At 44.2% G+C, this 18,151-nt stretch overlaps 1 protein-coding gene across 1 annotated transcript; it reads right to left on the minus strand.

Annotated features, from left to right (window-relative positions):
• Window positions 1-6,962: 6,962 nt before the first annotated feature.
• On the minus strand, window positions 6,963-17,428 carry GGCT (gamma-glutamylcyclotransferase). Its single transcript, XM_074150769.1, has 4 exons — window positions 17,263-17,428; window positions 13,696-13,841; window positions 10,412-10,547; window positions 6,963-8,451 (listed from the first exon to the last, which is right to left on the minus strand). The coding sequence occupies exons 1-4, from the start codon at window positions 17,377-17,379 to the stop codon at window positions 8,302-8,304; spliced, it is 549 nt and encodes a 182-aa protein (XP_074006870.1). The 5' UTR covers window positions 17,380-17,428; the 3' UTR covers window positions 6,963-8,301.
• Window positions 17,429-18,151: the final 723 nt, after the last annotated feature.

The following is an 18,151-nucleotide window of genomic DNA, read 5'->3' on the forward strand; positions in this document are numbered from 1 at the left end:
AGAGCTCTTTTTAGATGGTCATTTATTCCCATTTTTATTTACAAGGCATAAGGCAGTAGGAATCAGGATTAGACTGCTCTCTATTGTATTACTAAAGGGTTTTTTTTTAATTGCAGTTAATATACCACATAGCAGGCATGAAGTTATATTGTAATTACAATTCAACAAAAAGTTAATTTAGGTACTATTTAAGTATGAACCTTGCACATATGGTTTCCCATGCAAAAAGCAGATTTTTTGCAAGATCACAACTGAGTCACCTCCACATAGACAATGAGAATTTGCACAATCAACACAAATTACTGGCACCCTGCAGTAACAGGTAAAATGTACTGTTGCTTCAGCAGGTCGTATTTGGAAGAATGTTCTTAGATTTGGATTACAGTCATACTAATGAAAACAAAACACAAAGCCCTTCTTCAACAATTCTGTAAAGGTGCCAGCTCTGCTGCTACATAATTCTCACAATTTCCCAACATGTTTACAGTGCCGGCAAACTTTCCAAATGCTCCTCAGCACTTCCCTGACAAGCTGTAACTGAGCCCTGCCAGGTCACAGATTCTTCTAGGTGACCTGCTTCTGGAACAAACTAATTTCTATGGGTTTTCCATACCAGAAGCTGTGGCTCTGCATCAGTGTAGCTTCTCCTGCTTGGCACTGGAGGAAGACATGATTTATCCTACTGCATTTTAGTGATACTAACTATCTACACTTACAACCACAGGGCAAACCAGCTCAGCTCCTCTGATGTCAGGAGACTAATAGGTCTTAACTTGGAGTGGCTGACCCGTGGAGATGCGGATAACTGCATTAAGGCTTGAGCCCTCTAAAGGCTGAGACCAGGCGAATCCCCAGCACGACTGTTTTGGATCACAGCCAGCTCCCAAACTGCAAAACCCTTTCAATGAAAGGGAATGTAACCAAGTGATCTGACTGTCCTACCACATGAGTAAGTGACTGCATCTACTCAGACAAATCAACCTTTCATCATGCCATCCACATGACCCACCAGATGAAGAGGCTGACTTCTGAGTCACTCAGCTTCCTAGAAGCCACACTGGCACATCTCTTTGTTCAAGAAAGCTCATTCCATAAATGAAGTCTATCATGAAAACTAAACAATATTGAAAACATCATTACTCTAAAGTTTTTGCAAGCTTTTAGTTAAAGAGATAGAGTCACCTTAAAACGTGTAATAGAAACATTAACCCTTTTCTTTCAAGATACTGCATCTACCCAACGTTCCCTGCTTGCTTTGATTATTCTAGGACATTTGGCTATCCTAACTCATTTTCTTTCTTCCTACTTTGTTCGAAGAACTAAGACAAACATCCACAAAACCATAATAATGAGCCAAAGTGCTGTCATGTGTACAAAACAAACAGAAGTATTTTCTTCACTCTTTCAGATCCATCTACAAAGAGGATAAGAAAAGAAAGAAGAAATATAGCAAAAGGACAGGAACATGGAAAATGTGGAAAGATCAGGATGTCTCAAAGATGCCTACCCTGCACCTAAGTGCAGCCAGTACAGAACCTGGTTGCTGCTGGAAGGGGTGTGCATACGTATACTGCAGGAGAGAGCATGAAATCACAGAGGGTGATCTGCAAGAGAGTGGAGAAATAAGTGAGCAATTGAAAAAGAATATGAAGTAACAGTAAGCATCAGGGGACAAAAGGAGAAAGAGCAAAAACACTGAGCAGGGAAGTCAGAGCTGGCAATATGAATTCTATGCATGATGACGTACTCAGTGATATTTTCAGTGCCAATATTAACTTTAAGGCAAAAACCACACACCAACCAGTACTGGAAAAACCAATAATTTCCATCAGTCTCTTTTAATATGAAAAAATGGAAACTTCTACCATCCATAGACTAAGAAAATGTCACATCAGATGAGCAGCTGAACACTCTAAACTGTGCTGGAACAGAAAGACTTCCTGCCACGTGTAGTTTGTAGCAAAGTGTATCAGCTATATGAAGAAACTTCAAGTCCTACTCAGACTAAAGTAAACACAAAAAATTTCTACAGTAGCAGTTCTAGTTGCAACACCACCTAAAAGTCCTGATCAGCATGAGAAATGTGTTTGTTCTCTTAGAGAAACACACTGTCCATAAGATTCTGACATACATGATACTGTTTTGCTGGCGGCAGTTGTTCTTGTTTTAAACACTAGGCCAATGTGTTGACATCATGAGGTCTCCCACTTATCTGCAAGTCCATCACCTCTCTTTCTGGAAAGAGTCCCAACCTCCAACAGTGCTTTACGATGTCTTTACAGTGAGGGATCACAGGGTTACAAAGTACTAAGTCTCTTTTTACAAGAATCTGTTAGTTTTACAATGCTAGGTTACACATCTGGTATGTTTAAAGGTAAATGCTTATGCAGCTTGTAAATATGCATTGAAAGCATTTGCTTGCTAGAGTGCATGTAGTGTTCTTTGCCTTATCTTGGGCACTCCAGATGCAGGATTCCATCCCAGTGCAATTCTTGGGACCCATGTGGCATCAGTCATGGAAATGCTGTTAGAAAAGACTGAGATATACATTAATGTGAGACACCTCAGTGCACTGACCAAGGTCTAAAGCCATCCACTGTTGAGAACTACTGCCTCATTTCTAAAAAGGTTAATGAATAAAATTATTCTCCTGAAAGCCACCTTGAGGATCTTATAATCCTTTGTAAAACACTAAGTTATGATAAAGAGATTTTACCTGTTCTAACAGCAACGGTTTGTGAACATATTTATTTAGAGAAATGAACATTAGCATTGAGGTTTATACACAGAAAGGTATGTACATGGGGAGAAGGGGAAAGATTTTTCAAGCCTGATACAGTAGATGAAACAGCAGAACACCTAACTAGGAATGGAGAGAGATGAGAGATACCTGGGCAATGCAGGAATCTAGTACGGGGAGACAACAGGAAAGATGCTTGTGGGGAAAAGCTTCCTATCTGGGAACAGAATGGGCTTCTTGTTCCTGAGAGGAAAAATAAAAAACCATGACTTACTCAAAAGGCTGCCAATGATGTTGGAGAGGAAATTCAGTTAGCCGTTTGGAGGACAGCAGCTTCGGTCAAGTGAAGAAGACAGAAACCAGACTACCAGGAATTAAAAAGAACCAGAGAGCAGAGTGCTCACCCATCAGTTGTACAGGCAAAGAAGAGACAGAAGACAGGGCCTTGGCCAAATGAAGTGTCAACAGGGATTGAAGGGGTGTGAGAAGCAACAGCAAGTCTGGCAAGAGATGCACATCATAAGCCTGTGTAACTGAGAATAACAAAGAGCAGCACAATAAAGATCAGGTCAGGGATAAGGAGGGAAATTAAAAAGGGAAATGAAATTTCTCATAGTAAGGGGTACAGTAAAAGTATCAGTGCTTACAGCATGGTTTTGTACAATCCATGTCAATAAGCTGCAACAGCACTGATGGCCTCCGCATGAGGCACTGGCATTTTTATCTAGTGGTTCTTCTGACTTCCCTCTATTCTCAGCATTGTGCAACCATATATACATTTATATCTTTCCTAGCCCTGCCCTTCTCACATCCTCTTTTCACTAAGACCTCCTTGCTCTTCTTCTAACAAAACTGCTATGCCTGTTCAACTTCCAGTACTTGAAGTCCTCTGGCAGTGAAGAATGTGCTGGTTTATCACAACAAGGTCTTACCAAATGTAAATACTGTAGATAAAGGGGCCGAAGGATCTTAAAGAATAGCTAAAAACCATTTCCACTTTTGGGTAAACTACAGAGTACTCGAACTACAAGTTCACCCAAGTATCCAAGTATGGAGTTTTTTGTACGGAGACAAAAACTGTTCCTCTAAATTGCCTGTGAAAAAGAGTCCTATGCCACTTACCAAGCTACCAGCACCTGCATTTTCACAGCACCTAGTAGCCAGCTCTGGCAGGACAACAGTGAAGCATGCACACAAACCTCAGTGCCAGCCCAGGGCTAGTGGAGCCCCCGTCAGCATAGCCTCTGTCTGTACTATTCAAAATGCAATTACTATTCGAGAAGTGGCTGTATGAAAATAGTGCTCCATTTCACATGAAAATCTGTGCCCTTTGTGTCTCCAATTTTTTGTTTCCTGAGAAAAGCTATTTTACAGTGCCAGCCACCCCACTGCAGAGTCATTACAGCAAGAGAACTGGAGACTTTGACATGCTTTTTCATTAATAATGGTAATCTAGACTCAGTCAGGCCAGTCTAAACTCAATTTTTTGCTATCACTGGGAGAGACAGAAAAGAGACTGATTTTCCACATTTTATGTCACATGAGCCACAGCAGCGAGTCTTTGACTATAACAAACAAGTAAGAACATATTTCCACACAGCAGCTCTCACTTTTAAAAGAACTTCAACTATTTTACACAGTTCAAGAACAGTAAAAAATGTGTAGAGATTAGAAACACATGGACACATACTCATAAAAAGTCTGCATGTTTTGATGAGAAGTGATGCCACGTGTTTCCCAGAGACACTAAAAAATAGCGTTTTATTTTTATGGCACAGTGCATTGGCAGAGCTTGTACATTGCCTCTGTACTAACCTTCAATGATATTCTGTAGCTGTGAGTTAAAACACATCCATCATAACCCAGTTTTACAATCTCTGTGTAACTATCATCATTAATGCTACATATGTCAATAAATGCCCCAGGAGCCATACATTAACATCAGACTAGTGTAAATCAATTACAACTCATGTGATTTTGCATTGCTCCGGGGTCACCGCGATCAGCATCTTTCAGTGATTCCCCCCCCTCTCTATCTCTCCTTTGACTGTAGCATAAGCTTTTGTAGCCATCCCGAGTTGTTTGAAGAGCAACAGGTATAAAAGAACACAGAAGAAATTATTTCTGTCTCCACCTGGTAAACTGACAAGCTTTTGCCGGTTTTTACACAGGGTTTTACAGAAATACTCATATCCCTCACAGGTTTTGCTGCTACGTTTCCCAAATAACTTACTTCAAACAAATGGAGCTCTACATTTGATGTTTGGATTAATTAACAAATCCCTGTCAAAAAGATTTTATGTGGCTTCTTGATAACTCCTCTCAAGAAAACATTTAATAAATAAGAAGGAACCACTACTAAAAAGCAAAGACATTTTCTTCTATCAGAGAGATCTTGGGTTTGGGTTTTTTTTTATTTTAGAGATGGAGGAGGGGAACAATTTACTGTTGTATCTAAAGAATGGAACTGTTTTTCTACTATAATTTACTATTTTCACATTCAACCAGCAGTGAGTTCTACAAAGTTGCAATTGACGGAATTGCATATTCGCAGCTCTCCTAATTCCACCTCCCAAGCTTTGTGCTGGTCGTTGACAGCAAACCTAATTAGCTACAGCCACTTCACCGGCACCCCTCGGTTGTGCATGCCCATCCACCCATCCATCCCTCCCTCCAGCAAAATGGGGTCCTGTGCCGGAACTGCCCACCTACCAAGGGTGAGGCAGAGGATTAACTACTGGTGCCACTGGCACACTGGCGTGGAGGAAGACCACCCCTCCCACCATGCCATGCCTTGCCCTCCCCACCGCCATGGGGCACCAACTCTGCCCAGGTAAAACGCTCCTGCCTCCCTCTCTTATAGTTTCTTTCATGTTAAGCGAGCAAAGCACCGAGGCCTAAACGACTCCTGCATGGATATGGACCTTCAATCAGGTTTATGGCAAGTAAATAGCACTTTTTTTCCCTGCTGTTTTATCCGCCGCCCATGGGACAGGCGAGGCGGGCCCGGGCCCGGGCCCCACGGCTGGTGGGACGGACGGAGGGGAGATGGAGGCAGATACTTCCCTCCCACCTCCTCCGCCCTTCAGGACCTCGCCACCCTTTCCCAACCGCCTTCAGGGTAACGACACCCCTGGCCGGCACCTGAGACGGTATTTATTCTGGTGGCGTTGCCGCGTTTTGACGGAAGGCGCCGTTTCCCTCACCGAGGAGCTCTGGGGGCACCGCTGCCCGGCCCCGCTCCTCACCCTCTGCCTAACGCCGCCAACACCTCCCCCGGAGGCGGGAGGGGCCCCGGCTGAAGAAACACCAAAAAGCCCCCAAATTCTTTCAATTGCGGGAGCGCCAGAAGTTCACCGAGAGGCAGGCGCCAGCGGGAGCCGGGGAGACGCTGCCCTTCCCCCGGTAGCAGAGAAACTTGGGTTTACAAAAAGCAGAAACTTTTGATTTCCAGCCCTCGCCAGGCGCCGACCTGCTGCCTAAACACCCCCTTCCCGCCCGCCCCCAGCCCTTCGGCCTCCCGCGCCGCCCACCCCTCACGACATGGCGGCCGCCCCCCCCCCCCCCCGAGCGAGGCAGGCAGCGGCCCAGCGACCCTCCTCCGCCCCTGGCCCTTCCCCTGCACTCACCGCGGCGGCTGAAGGGACGGAGGCGAGGGGAGGAGCGGGGCGGCGGCCGGCTCACGGGTGCTTCCCCCCACCCCCGGGAAGGAACTCCCGCCCCAGAAGTCGGGCTCTCCTCCCCACGCGGGCATGGCCGAAGGCCTCCTTCTCCTTCACGAACACCGCCTTTCCCTCCCCACGCCGGCATGGTGGAAGGCCTCCTTGCCTGAGAGAGGGGCCGGGGGTCCTGCCTCGGCAGAGGAAGTTTTCCCCCGGCCCGCTGGAGCTCCCGCCATTTTCCTCAACAGGAGGCATCAAGTACCTCCTGTCAGCTCCCTCCTAGGAGGCTGTCAGGGCGTTTTTTTCCATTTTCCTCTCGCAACAGCAAAATACATCTTTAAAAGTTCAAAAGCCCTTGGTAAGTATAAAGCGAATTAAGTGGTGCTGGTGTCAAGGAGCGTGTTGATGCACAGTTTTGCCCCCCATACCAAAATTACAGCCATTAAAAATGCAAGTAGCCCATGGAAGTTCCAGCTACGTTTCCACATTGCCAGTTTTTGCTTGGATAAGCAACACTGGTATTTCTTGAAGCATGCATTGAACAGACAGAGGGGAGGTTTGGTAATCACAGTTTTATTTACTCCGTTACAGACTAGACAGTGCTAATGGAGAAAGTACCGTGCTTTACTGCAGTCACCGTGCCCAGCTCTGGAAACGGGCATACGGCACCAGGACAGCACCTATACATCCCTGGCAGGAGTCTACAGAAAAATTTTATGCAGAAAAGACACAGTAAGTCTGTTACTTTGTCATTTGTTTATCTAAGCAGTCACACAGTGACACTGATTATATTTTACACCCCTCTGTACATCATGAGAAACAAAAAAATAAACGGTACAGAAGATAAGCCAAAGTTCAGTTGTTTGACATCTTCCAGGTTGTCAATTTTGCCTTGTCCCCCACAGACTAACTATAGAGGTTGCCAAGTACCATAAAGATAAGTACTCTAAACCTTACACATGAGCTTCCAGTTTTACAGGAGATTGTCAAAGCTAGGGAGGGCGGGGGGTTGGAAGAGGCCAAGTCTGTTTGGGGTTTAACAGACAAACCAAACCATGAAACAAATGCACTAGGATTCACAGGAGACTTCCTGATTTCATGGGACATGTGACCAAGGCCTAGATAAACAACCTTTTTGACTGGCTTGTTGCTTAAAAAACTTGGGAATTATCTAACTAAAACAAATTATTTAAAAATCTGTTGGCTATATAACCAGTTCAGCTATGAGGATTACTGGACATAGAAAGGAGGTGGTCATTATGGTTTGAATGAGATCCTTTGCTGAATGTTGTCCTCAGGCCTGGGTTGCCTTTTGGACTAACACTTAAAAACATGGAGATAGTTAAAAAAAAGTATTACTTTTCTTTCTCTGTTAACTATAAAAACAGAAAGAGGAACTTCATAGTTTCAGATAGATTGGGCTTTAAACCATTAAGAGAAGCAGCAAAGGAAAAAGTTTAGTCTTGGTGTAGGGTTTTGAGTCTACTTTGCATCAAAAACAAATCTTTGAAATTCTTGGTAATTGTATACACAACGTTTAAGAACAAAGGGCCTGATCCTCAGAAGGTAACAGGTGCCAATACCCATCAAGACGGCCTTTTTCCTTTGAAAAGGTCAGGAAACGGGACACAAACCACAAATTTGCATGCAGCACTGCATGACAATTACAGAAAGATAATTCCTAAATCGGCAAAAACTTCAGTATGTACTCAAGCTATACATACAAAGTGAAGAAGTTACCAATGTCAGCATGTCTTCAGACTGCAAATTATGTCTAATGGCTTACTGTAAGATGCACAGCAAACTCATCTTTTCTTGATAAATAAAGAAACTGCTGATCAGCACGGTGAGGAGAGGTATCTAAATCAAGGTGAATGGCCAAACAAGTGCAGAGGTATTCTATGCAGATTTTATTTTCCTTGCTTTAATAGCAGCTTCAATCTCTTCCATGATTGGCACTGGTCCTGCATAATTATTAGTTTCAATAGCTTCTAATTTCTTCTGATAGTCAGTTGGCAAGCCATTCTGTTCTGCACCCATGCAGATAACCTAAAATCAAAAGGGGAAAAAAAGAACCTTCAATAATAGTGTTAGGAAGGACAGACCCCTCCAAACATTTACTCATATAGGAAGAAGCACTTAAGTTAACAAGAGAATTAATCCCAAATAATGCCATTTGTACTTAAAGATAGTCAAAAGCTTCTAGAAGACTACTGAAGACCTTAACAGAATTACTTTGAAAAGGTTTGTAACTACCAAGGCATACCCTTAAGATTCCAAAATGCTACTAACGTCCACAAGACTGCACAATTAAGCTGTTATTAAATGATTCCATTCTTTCTTCCAGGGAGGAAGATAACTACTTTTTATGCCTTTAGCCAGCCTTAGTATCACATCTCAGTGAGAAACTGCATATATTATTGAAGTTATTTTTAAAATTAAACTGTTCAAATCCAGAGCACAACAGCATGGTTGTAATAGACAGGTTACAGAGTAACAGAAACAGATACTTACCTTAGTGAAAAAGCACAAATTCCTTAGTTTCCTACTGCAGCTTTCCTTCTACATACAAAATAAACTTAAGTATTGGTGCAAGAGAAACTAAGTGACAGTGAGAGGAAATGAGAAGGCTGTAGGAGCCAAGGCTTGAAAGAGACACCAGCAAATTCTGATTAAAAAATGCAGCCTTAAAAAGCTGACACTATTGTAAATACTCTTTCAGGCAATCAACGGCCAAGAAATTCAAGGATGAGGTGTCTAGAAAGGATGAACTTTGCCACAAGAAGTACACAACAATAGATGGATGGAGATCACTGTGTGCAGATGCACTGACCTGTACCGAATTTTTAGCTCTCCTGCCTGGTTAACTTAAACAAATAAAAGCTGGGGACAGGAGGAAAGCAGAGAACTAACAACTGACCCTGACAACAGGAGGAGGGAATGTTTAACTAGATAAAGTTGCCAATACTGGAAGTCTGCTCTTACAGCATACTAGTGAGAGCTGACACGCAGCAGCAGACTGTATTATCTGCTTGAAGAGCCCTAAAGATCTGTCTTGACAGGAAGCATGAAGACAGAGAGGAGGTTTGTGAAGTAGCAGAGCCTGCTTTCTAAGCAAGCTCTCTCTTCAGAAGTCTTGCAGCAGCTGGCCTGAGCTATGCTCCTGGAAGCTGATTCATGGGAGCAAGTTCCTTGGTTAAGAGAAGGCTGCACACTTGGGATTTAACAAGCTCAAGCCTTGTTTCTTTGCTTTCAGCAGAAAAAAAGTCAATGTGTCACAGGATGTCTACCTGCAATTGCTAATAACTGCACAATTCCAGACATGCAGTCATGCCACCCGAGGCTAGGCCCGCATCAGATCTCACAAGCTAAGCAGGTCAGGCCTGCTGCGTGACTGCATCATGTGTCTCTACAGAGTCAGTGTGTTGCAGAACAGTGTTGAAACACCTCTGCCTCACCAGCCATCGAGTGGGAACCCTGCAGCGCTCTGCAGTGTTGCTGGAAGTCCTGTGGTATGCTGATGATGCACCTGGTAAAAGGAGGCAGGTGGACTCCTGTATTAAATGGCAGTAAGATATTTCATAAGACAATAGGGATAATCTGTGTCCTTGAGACTACAAGCCAGGTGTTGTATTCTCCCAAAAGAAGCTTCCCTCTGTCCTTTTAATGGAGTACATTAATTTTTCAAACAGAGAATTGCTGCATATATGTAAACAACATCCTTCAGGAATCCTTGGGTCAGTCATAACTAATTCACGAGTTAAAAAGAGCCTTCATGTAAGGCATAACTAAACCAAAAAAATAAAACTGATTTAGTAGGCCTTTAAGAGCTAGCAATCTTCTGTGAGCATCATTACACTATTACATCGCACAAGGATTAATTTATACCTTTACATTAGAGTTACTCATGTCTTCTGTTCACTGTAAATAAAGTACTTATTAAATAGGACAGAAGTACTGCATTATATATTTCTGTGCATTCTCTCCAAAATTACAGTGCAACACCTACCTTTTTATATTGAGGAGAAGGGGGACCACAGACATAGTCCTTCATCTGGTAGCTTCGACAGGTCAGTACCTTTCCAGCTTCAGTGTGGACATTGACTTCTATTGGGACATAAATGCCATCTTCAACTCCCTCTTGCCTGTAAAGGAACATACATTCCTTTCATGCTAAGTAACTGATGCATCTTTGAAACAAACTGTGCAATTAAACATATGCATTTATTATAAAAGAATTCAAGGCAGGACACTGGTCTGCACTGTTAACAGACTTAAAGAAAAGCAAACAGAGCAAAACATATTCCAGTACTTTTTTTGCTAAGTTGTTTCATATCCAAAAATAGCTTTCTAAAGAAGCAGCAACATTCACTTTTATCATATCAGCTCTGTAAGAAACATGACTAGTGATTAACTTGCAAAGTTAGAAAGGGAATATTCCTTGTGAATTTATTACTGTGCAAGTCTGGTAATCTACAAGAGAAACACAACCAAGATTACCAGAAGTTATGAGCCAGGCACATATCATTCATTACCTTCCGCTCAGATAATGAAACAATTGCAAAGTTTTATCTTGCCCATTGTGTTGTGTTTGAATAAGGGGAAATTCGCACAAATCTTCTGATGTACATTTCAATGAATAATCCCAGAGAGCCTTTAATTTGCGCAAGACGTACAGCGACAATGAGCTAGATCAGGGCAAAACCCATTTTGTTATTTTTTTGTTAGCAAAATCATGCTGTCTTAGGAAAACAAAACCAAACTCAAAAATGAGGCTACTTGTTGTCTTCAACCATTAGCATTCAGCCACCGATAAAAGTCTGAAGAAACACTAAGAAGTAAATGAGAAGCTTAAGCAATACAAGACAGGCTTTAGAGCACAATTAACTTTAGATATGCTTTAGATAAGAGTGGTAACATGGATTTTAACACCACTCATCAAAATATCATCTTGACAATTTATCTTTCTTTCAAAGACTACCATTTCAAGTTACTCACATACATAACACGGGACATGTAATGTGAGTAACTAGGTTAAGTGCAAGTAGAAACTGGAAGCCAACTGCAGATTCAATGCCAACAGACTGCAAAATAAGTCACAAGGGTGTGAGAAAGCAAGAAAAACATTACAGCTAAGTAACATCCATTGTTAGGATATATGAGGAAATGTCATGATTTAGTCTGTACCTTATAGATTTGTGAAGTATAGAAGACAAAAAAATTATCTGACCATGAAACAGCACCAAAATGCATTTGAAGCCAAAGAATTCAGCAATCTAAGCAAAAGATTCCCCTCCCATATTTGTTTTCTATATATTACACTGTTTTACTAGTATTTAAACTACATGCAGCATCAATTATACATTCCCTCCTCTGCTTCTAGATAACAAAGCACAGACTTCTTTATCCAGATTGGGGGGAAAAATATGGGGGGGGGAGATGGGGAAAATAGTGAAATTTTTTTTTCTTGATACATGGCAATTCCAGGAAATAACTTGGTTGAGAACTTAAATATATCTGCTTGGGCACAGCCAAAGAATCCCAAGAATTTCAGCAGAAACACAGGCAAGCTCACTTGAGTTGGTTAGGAGCAATTGTTAGAAGAACGCTATCAACTGTCACTGTAAAACCCAAGAACACATCCTATTTCCTTCCATTTCCAAGTCACCTTCATGGCATCAATAAGGCAGCTGGGAAAAAGCAGTCTTTAATGCTCGTGTCCATCCTGCAGTTTTTGGTGATGTTATAACACTCAAGTCTCTAGCGTCTTAGCCAGCATTAAAGTTTATCTCCAGAGAAACAGATGCCAGGGACCTCCAATTCTACAGGATGTAAACAACACTTCTAGAAGCGAAATACAAAATACTGTCCCCATTGTGGGGGGAAACACAGTGCTGCTATCAAAGCAGATGCTGTCAGGCAGGATCTTTATACTTGTGAAGTTTGCGCTTCAGGAAAGCATGGTAAAGGTCAGCGGAAAGGGGGGGCAGCGGAAAGGGGTAAATGCTAGTGTAAGCAATAAAGGGGGAACTCAGGAAATCATAAAGCAGGGATGTGGGAAACTCTCCCCAACCAGAAGCATACAAGCTAGATGCCCTCCTGCTTGGGACTAACACTCCCAGCCAGGACATGAGAGTGCTGGGTGCCCGTTCCAGTGATGTGCTAACAGAACTTGGGCAACAGTTCTGTTATATTTCAGGTTCACTGTAGGCAATGAAAAGCAAGTTAGACCTTCCAGGTTTCATGGCCAAGGTTATAAGGACATGTCTATACAGCATGGTGCAGCCATAACCAAAATTGCAACAGTACCAGAGGCAGGAGAACTGTATTAATTTAACACTTTCAATGGGTTTAATATGCCCTGCTTCCTTAGCCTCACTAGCCCAGATTTCTACTGGAATTAATTGACAGTGATGAATGGCTCTGAACAAACAATCTTTGTGTACCAGAAGCACCATGCTGTGCAGGCGCATCCCAAGTGCTGCAATAAGCACATGACACCAGCCAAAGTTTTGGAGATTAAGTTCTAAGTCCTCCCTTAGACCCTGCAAGAAGTTATGCTGCTCCTCAATTTGTTTACCCAGGTGGATCCTCCAGACTTCAGCCTGGGAATGACTTGCTCAGGTTGCCTTAAACTTGTCTTAATTATCAGGCACAGGCAAACCATTCTGCACTGTAATGGTGCAGGCAGCCTCTCCCATTTAAAGGGAGAAATAAAACCACTCCAGCTCCCTGCTTGGATCTACCTCAAGTTCACAAAAGTTTGAATCCTTAGAAGACATGCAAAATAACCTCCTCAAAAGGTCCCTTTGCCTATATTAAAGTTCTTGTCGTCTTCCGCAAAGTCTTGTCCTCATCCCTTCCTTTTCCAGTACAACTGGAGTCTACAGATATATAGAGACAGAAATTGATGTCAGTCTCAAAGGAAACTCTCCCTATAGCAATGGGAAAAGTGCCACAGGACAAATACAGAGTTTACAGTCATTTAAGGGACAGCACATCATGAGGACAGGGGTTACAAAAAGGAGCCTGACCAGTGTATCGACTCCAAATCAAGCTCCACACCTTGTTAAAATACCCCTAAGTAGCTTTAGCTTGAAAACAAAGCCATTTTAATCACAAATGTGTTAGAAGTCAATACACATACTGTGAAGTGAAATTCACATATTAAACTCCAAAGCATCTTCTTGGTTCCAACACCAAAGCTTCCACACAGCTCTTTACCAAAAATTAACTACCGCTTTTCAATTGCTCTCTAAAGTAATAGAAGACAGCAAAAGTTAAGTCACCTACTTATCCAGTGAACTTAAATTGCTAGTGTTCATTTTCCACACTATTCCCCATACTTCATCTCCAGGGCTCTGAACAATGGTAGCTGTACCTCCATGCCAGACAGAACTTGTCCTGCCTTGATGATGGCCAAACTCGAGCTTAAAATCCTGCAAATGAAACCAATGCAAAGAATCAATTTCCACTTAAGATAAGGGCTGTTGGCTGTTCTTGGTATGAAAGGGGCAGCTAAAGGAGAGTCCACAAGTACTGGAGTCACAGAAGGAGGAACAGACAGGCGGGATCTGATCCAGCTCTCATCTTATGAGGGGCTGAAGTCAGTCTTTTCCACCTCTCCATGAGAAACGGGAGCCTTGGGACAAAGGGAAGAAAGGTCTGGTAGAGAGCACTGTTGGTAAAAGCCTTGGTCTGCGGAGACCAGGATCAACATCCAAACCTCTTAGTAGGCTGGCCTAAACATTAGCTAACAATTTCTAGCGGTGAGAAGAAAGTGGAGGTAGCCCTTCTAGAGGAGCACAGGTACCCAATTCTGCAGCAAATACAGCAGCGCTGAAGAAACATCAGCTTGACTTTTGTCCAAGTTGGCAGTGACAGGATTGCGGATGTGCTTCTCTTTGGACAATATGAAGGTCCCTTGGCTGAGATGCGCCATGAAAGAGGGAACTGAGTACTGCCTTCTTCTCATTCCTCAAAAGACATGCGTACCTGGTACCCACTCCTCTGCAGCTTTTGGTGCTGCTAAAACTTAAATGCTACCATGCAGGATCCAGGAAAATAGCAGGGTAAAGAAACCTCCAAGATGGTGAGCTTTGGGTCTTGTCTTCATGCACTAATAGAATTGCCCAATTATAAAATATCATCCCATGTATTTTCCAGTGTTCTGTGCCATCTCATCACTCAACTGGAACATTCTTGGGTATTTTTAAGTCAAGGTGTATGCCTCCTTGAGTGAGCTTGTATAGGTTTTTGCAAGTTGAAACATTTTTTTAGAAATCATATCTCTCTTTTCCTTATAAGTAATATCAACTATTACTTTCTAGCCAAAAGAGAATAATGGGTTCTTGCATTTTTCCACAGTAATTTCCCATCTGAATCCATACACTCAGTTTCCTCTCCTACTTGTTAGCCAATTTGTGGATCCTTCCCTAGAAGTAGAGAAAGGAAAGAAAAAGAAAAAACAACCCACCAACTTTAAGAAAGACTACCTGCTTAGCCACAACAACAAAATCTGGCAAAGGCAAAAATGATTAAAAGCAGCAACAAAAGTAAAACCCAAACCTATACAACCCCACAGCTTTGCTTATTTCTCAGGATCACCCTCTTTAAGCTGTTAGATAGTTTTGATTTGAAATATATGCATGTACATATTAATATTAATTTTCTAAGACATGTTACCTTCTTGTCATATGTCCTAAGAGACATGGGGAAAAACTTGCAAAAGTTGAGCAGTTGGAAGCTTACACACAGAAGAACAGCCCTAGTCACTCATCAAATTTATTTTTTGTGTGTGTGTGTAAGTAATCATTAGCAGTCTGGCAAGGCCAAACGGTTTACTCCATCAATAGAGTCGTCTTCCTTCCCCATTAAACTACTTTCACTAGAAAAAAAAGTTTGCTTAAGACACACCAGTGTGTGTCTTAAGTAAACCAGACAACCATTTGACAAGCTGCTGCAAAACCGCTTTGCAATGTCTGGATCACTGGATTACTGCGTGAGGAGGTCTCTGGGCCGGACCCTGCAGACATTCAAGCCCGAGTAATTGGCACACAAATAAACAGTCCAGTCAAGTAGTAGCCTGAAATTATAGCTGTGGACAAGTGTTTGCAGGGCAGCCCCAAGGAAATACTCCCATAGAGCCAAGTACCCTCACAGCAGCCTAGGGAAAAAAAAAACCAAAACCCACCAATTTTTATTTTATTCTTCCACTGATATTTTCTTGGACCTGACCTGCACTGAATACCTGCAAGGAGGTGTATAAAACCATCAGGTACCACCCAAAAAGGGCAACAGAGACCTTACATTCTATAGACTATTTCTATATGCTATTCCTATAGCACAGTTAGCTCCAGTGCTGGAAGCAGGAAACCCCGTGTTACAGCACATGGGCAACGGCAGCAGGCACTGCAGGCAAGAGAGAACAAACACACTAGACACTTTCTTGGGTCAAGAGCTTGGTCTTTCGCTATTCTTCTACATGCCAGTGTAATGCTCTTTCTGTGCTTGTTACGTGTCCCATTCCTCACAGCTTTTGACTGAGGATTAACAAAGCTTTAAGAAATGAAAACAGAGGGAAGTGAATTTCATATTCTAGTTTAGCACCCGAAGTACTCTGTTTACAGGCTATTTTTCCTTTCTTTTTTGGTTTTTTCCTTCCATAGAGCAAGTAACAGAAATCAGCTCCAACCTTTGCGTGCTCCCAAGCATCGGTGATTTTCCAGCGTGAAGCAAGGGAGCACAGCAACCGGTCGAAGGCTGTCTAGAAAAGCTACTGCCTGACCTCCAGCTACCTGCAGCCTGGCAAGAGGCGTCTTCTGTGTACCCTGAAAATCTACCTGAAACCCAGACGGAGAGCTGAAGCACAGGGTAGCCAAAGGTAAGTGCACGACACTACTGCTTTTCACCTTACCTCCAAGGTCTGATCCTGCAAGGTGCTGGACTCTTGGCAGGTTTGGCTTCTCAGCGGAACCTGTAAGCGCCTCACACTTTACAGGAGCGGGCATCAGTTGCCAGGCTGATTGTCCCAGGAGACACCAAGTTATCTGACTATAGGGAGTTTATTAATTACAACTTTTTGGAACTTCTTCACACGCTCTAACATGGATCGTTTCCTGCCAGTTACCCCGAGAGAACCTTCAGGTCATCCTTAAGTGCTATCAATCAATGCTCTGCTCCTCCAAGGCTCCTCCCAGCTGCACACATCCGTACATCAGCATCTTAATGACCATGAGCTCCTATTTCCAAGCCGACGTTAAAGCCAAGTTGATACGCTAACGTTTAACAACCCCAGACGGGGGGGGGGGAGAACTGGAGGGGCCAAGGAGGTGCCACTGCAGTTGGGCAGCGCTGGGTGACAGCTCGCATCCCTTCCGACACGCAGCACGGGGAGGGCTCCTTGCTTGTAACCAGCGTGGCAGAGGGCAATGAGGAGCTTTGATTTTTTTTTTTTTTATAATTTTTTTTTTAAATGAAGCGTCATCCTTTTAAAAGTGCCAGGAACTCGTCCCATAAATCCAACTGCGCGCCTGCTACTTACGTTTTCAGGTTCATAACTCTACACGTGGGTTCTTGCCTGCTGGCCTCGCAGACTGGGTCAAACCCCCCCAGAGATCAACCCACCAGCGGTCGGACTAAGGCAAACACCTTTTTTTGGCGGTGGGCAGCCCCGACAGCGTCACGCCATGACGTCAGGGATGACGAGATCCACACCCCACCCACCCACCCACCCACCCCCCGCCTAAACCCGTGCTACCGGCAGGAGGGACCGGCCGGCCTCCGGCACCGGACCCCCTGCAGCAGGGCCAGGCCCACGCGTGGCTCCACCGGGGCAAGCGGACCTACGGCGCCACGCACCTGCAGGCGTGCCAGGGCGCAGAGCGACGCCGAGGGGTTGCGCAGCAGCAGCCGCTCCCGCAGCAGGTTGCTGCCGTACGCGTAGTACAGGAACCAGCCGTCCCCGCACGGCTCCATCGGCCCGGTCCCGCTCCCGGTCCCGCTCCTTTAACGCCCCCCTCCCGCTGGCGGCTGCCTGGGCGGGGTCTCTCACCGACTTCCGCATGCGGCGGCGCTGTGACGTCGCAGCGGCGGGGGAATGCCTTCCGCAAACGTCACGCCGCGTCCTTGCGTGGTTGGGTGATGTAAGCGTGGTGGGTTTCTCTCGTCCCTGGAGGAGGGAGGCAGGTCGGCCGGCCGACCGGCCGGCCCCGGCCCCGGCCCCGGCCCCGGCCCGGGCCCCGGCCCCGCGGGAGGGTGCGTTTGGCGTGTCAGGAGCGGGAGCCATGCACGCCGCAGTGTGTTCCGTGAGAGGTTGAATAGTGCCGCTGGTCCCAGCTGGGAACATACAGGAGCCAAAGGCGAGAAGATGCTGGCGGGCAGGCAGGCAGAACTGCAGACCCACGTACAGAGGCAGTTCCTCTCTTTCCCTGACATAAGCGATGCTCAAATGAGGTGGGAAGAGGCCTTATCACTAGCTACCCCTAAACGTTAGCCACTGAAGCAATATATGCATACATATATATATGTATGTATATTACAGCAAAACAGCCATGGAAGGCCGTAATTAACAATAGCTTAACAATTAATGGTAAGGGGCCATTTGTTAATGGCTTTTACAGTAATCCTCAGCCCACATCAGCTTCCTGAGCCAGGGCAGCTCATGCAGGATTTGGCACGGGATTCCTTGCAGCCCTGGTGCCTGGTCTGTGGGCACATCCTCACCTAGGAATACGGAGGGAAAAGCAGG

This window comes from Numenius arquata, chromosome 7, assembly GCF_964106895.1.
Source record: "Numenius arquata chromosome 7, bNumArq3.hap1.1, whole genome shotgun sequence".
Classification (NCBI taxonomy): Eukaryota; Metazoa; Chordata; class Aves; order Charadriiformes; family Scolopacidae; genus Numenius; species Numenius arquata.

Bases quoted from the DNA above. Each gene is read 5' to 3' on its own strand.
- GGCT (XM_074150769.1), bottom strand. From the start codon at position 17,379: ATGGAGCCGTGCGGGGACGGCTGGTTCCTGTACTACGCGTACGGCAGC. The intron at 13,842-17,262 runs GTGCGTGGCGCC...TTTCATTTGCAG, and splicing joins GCGCCCTGGCACGCCTGCAG to GATTTTAAGCTCGAGTTTGG. The intron at 8,452-10,411 runs GTAGGTGTTGCA...TTTTGATTTTAG, and splicing joins CTTCTCCTCAATATAAAAAG to GTTATCTGCATGGGTGCAGA.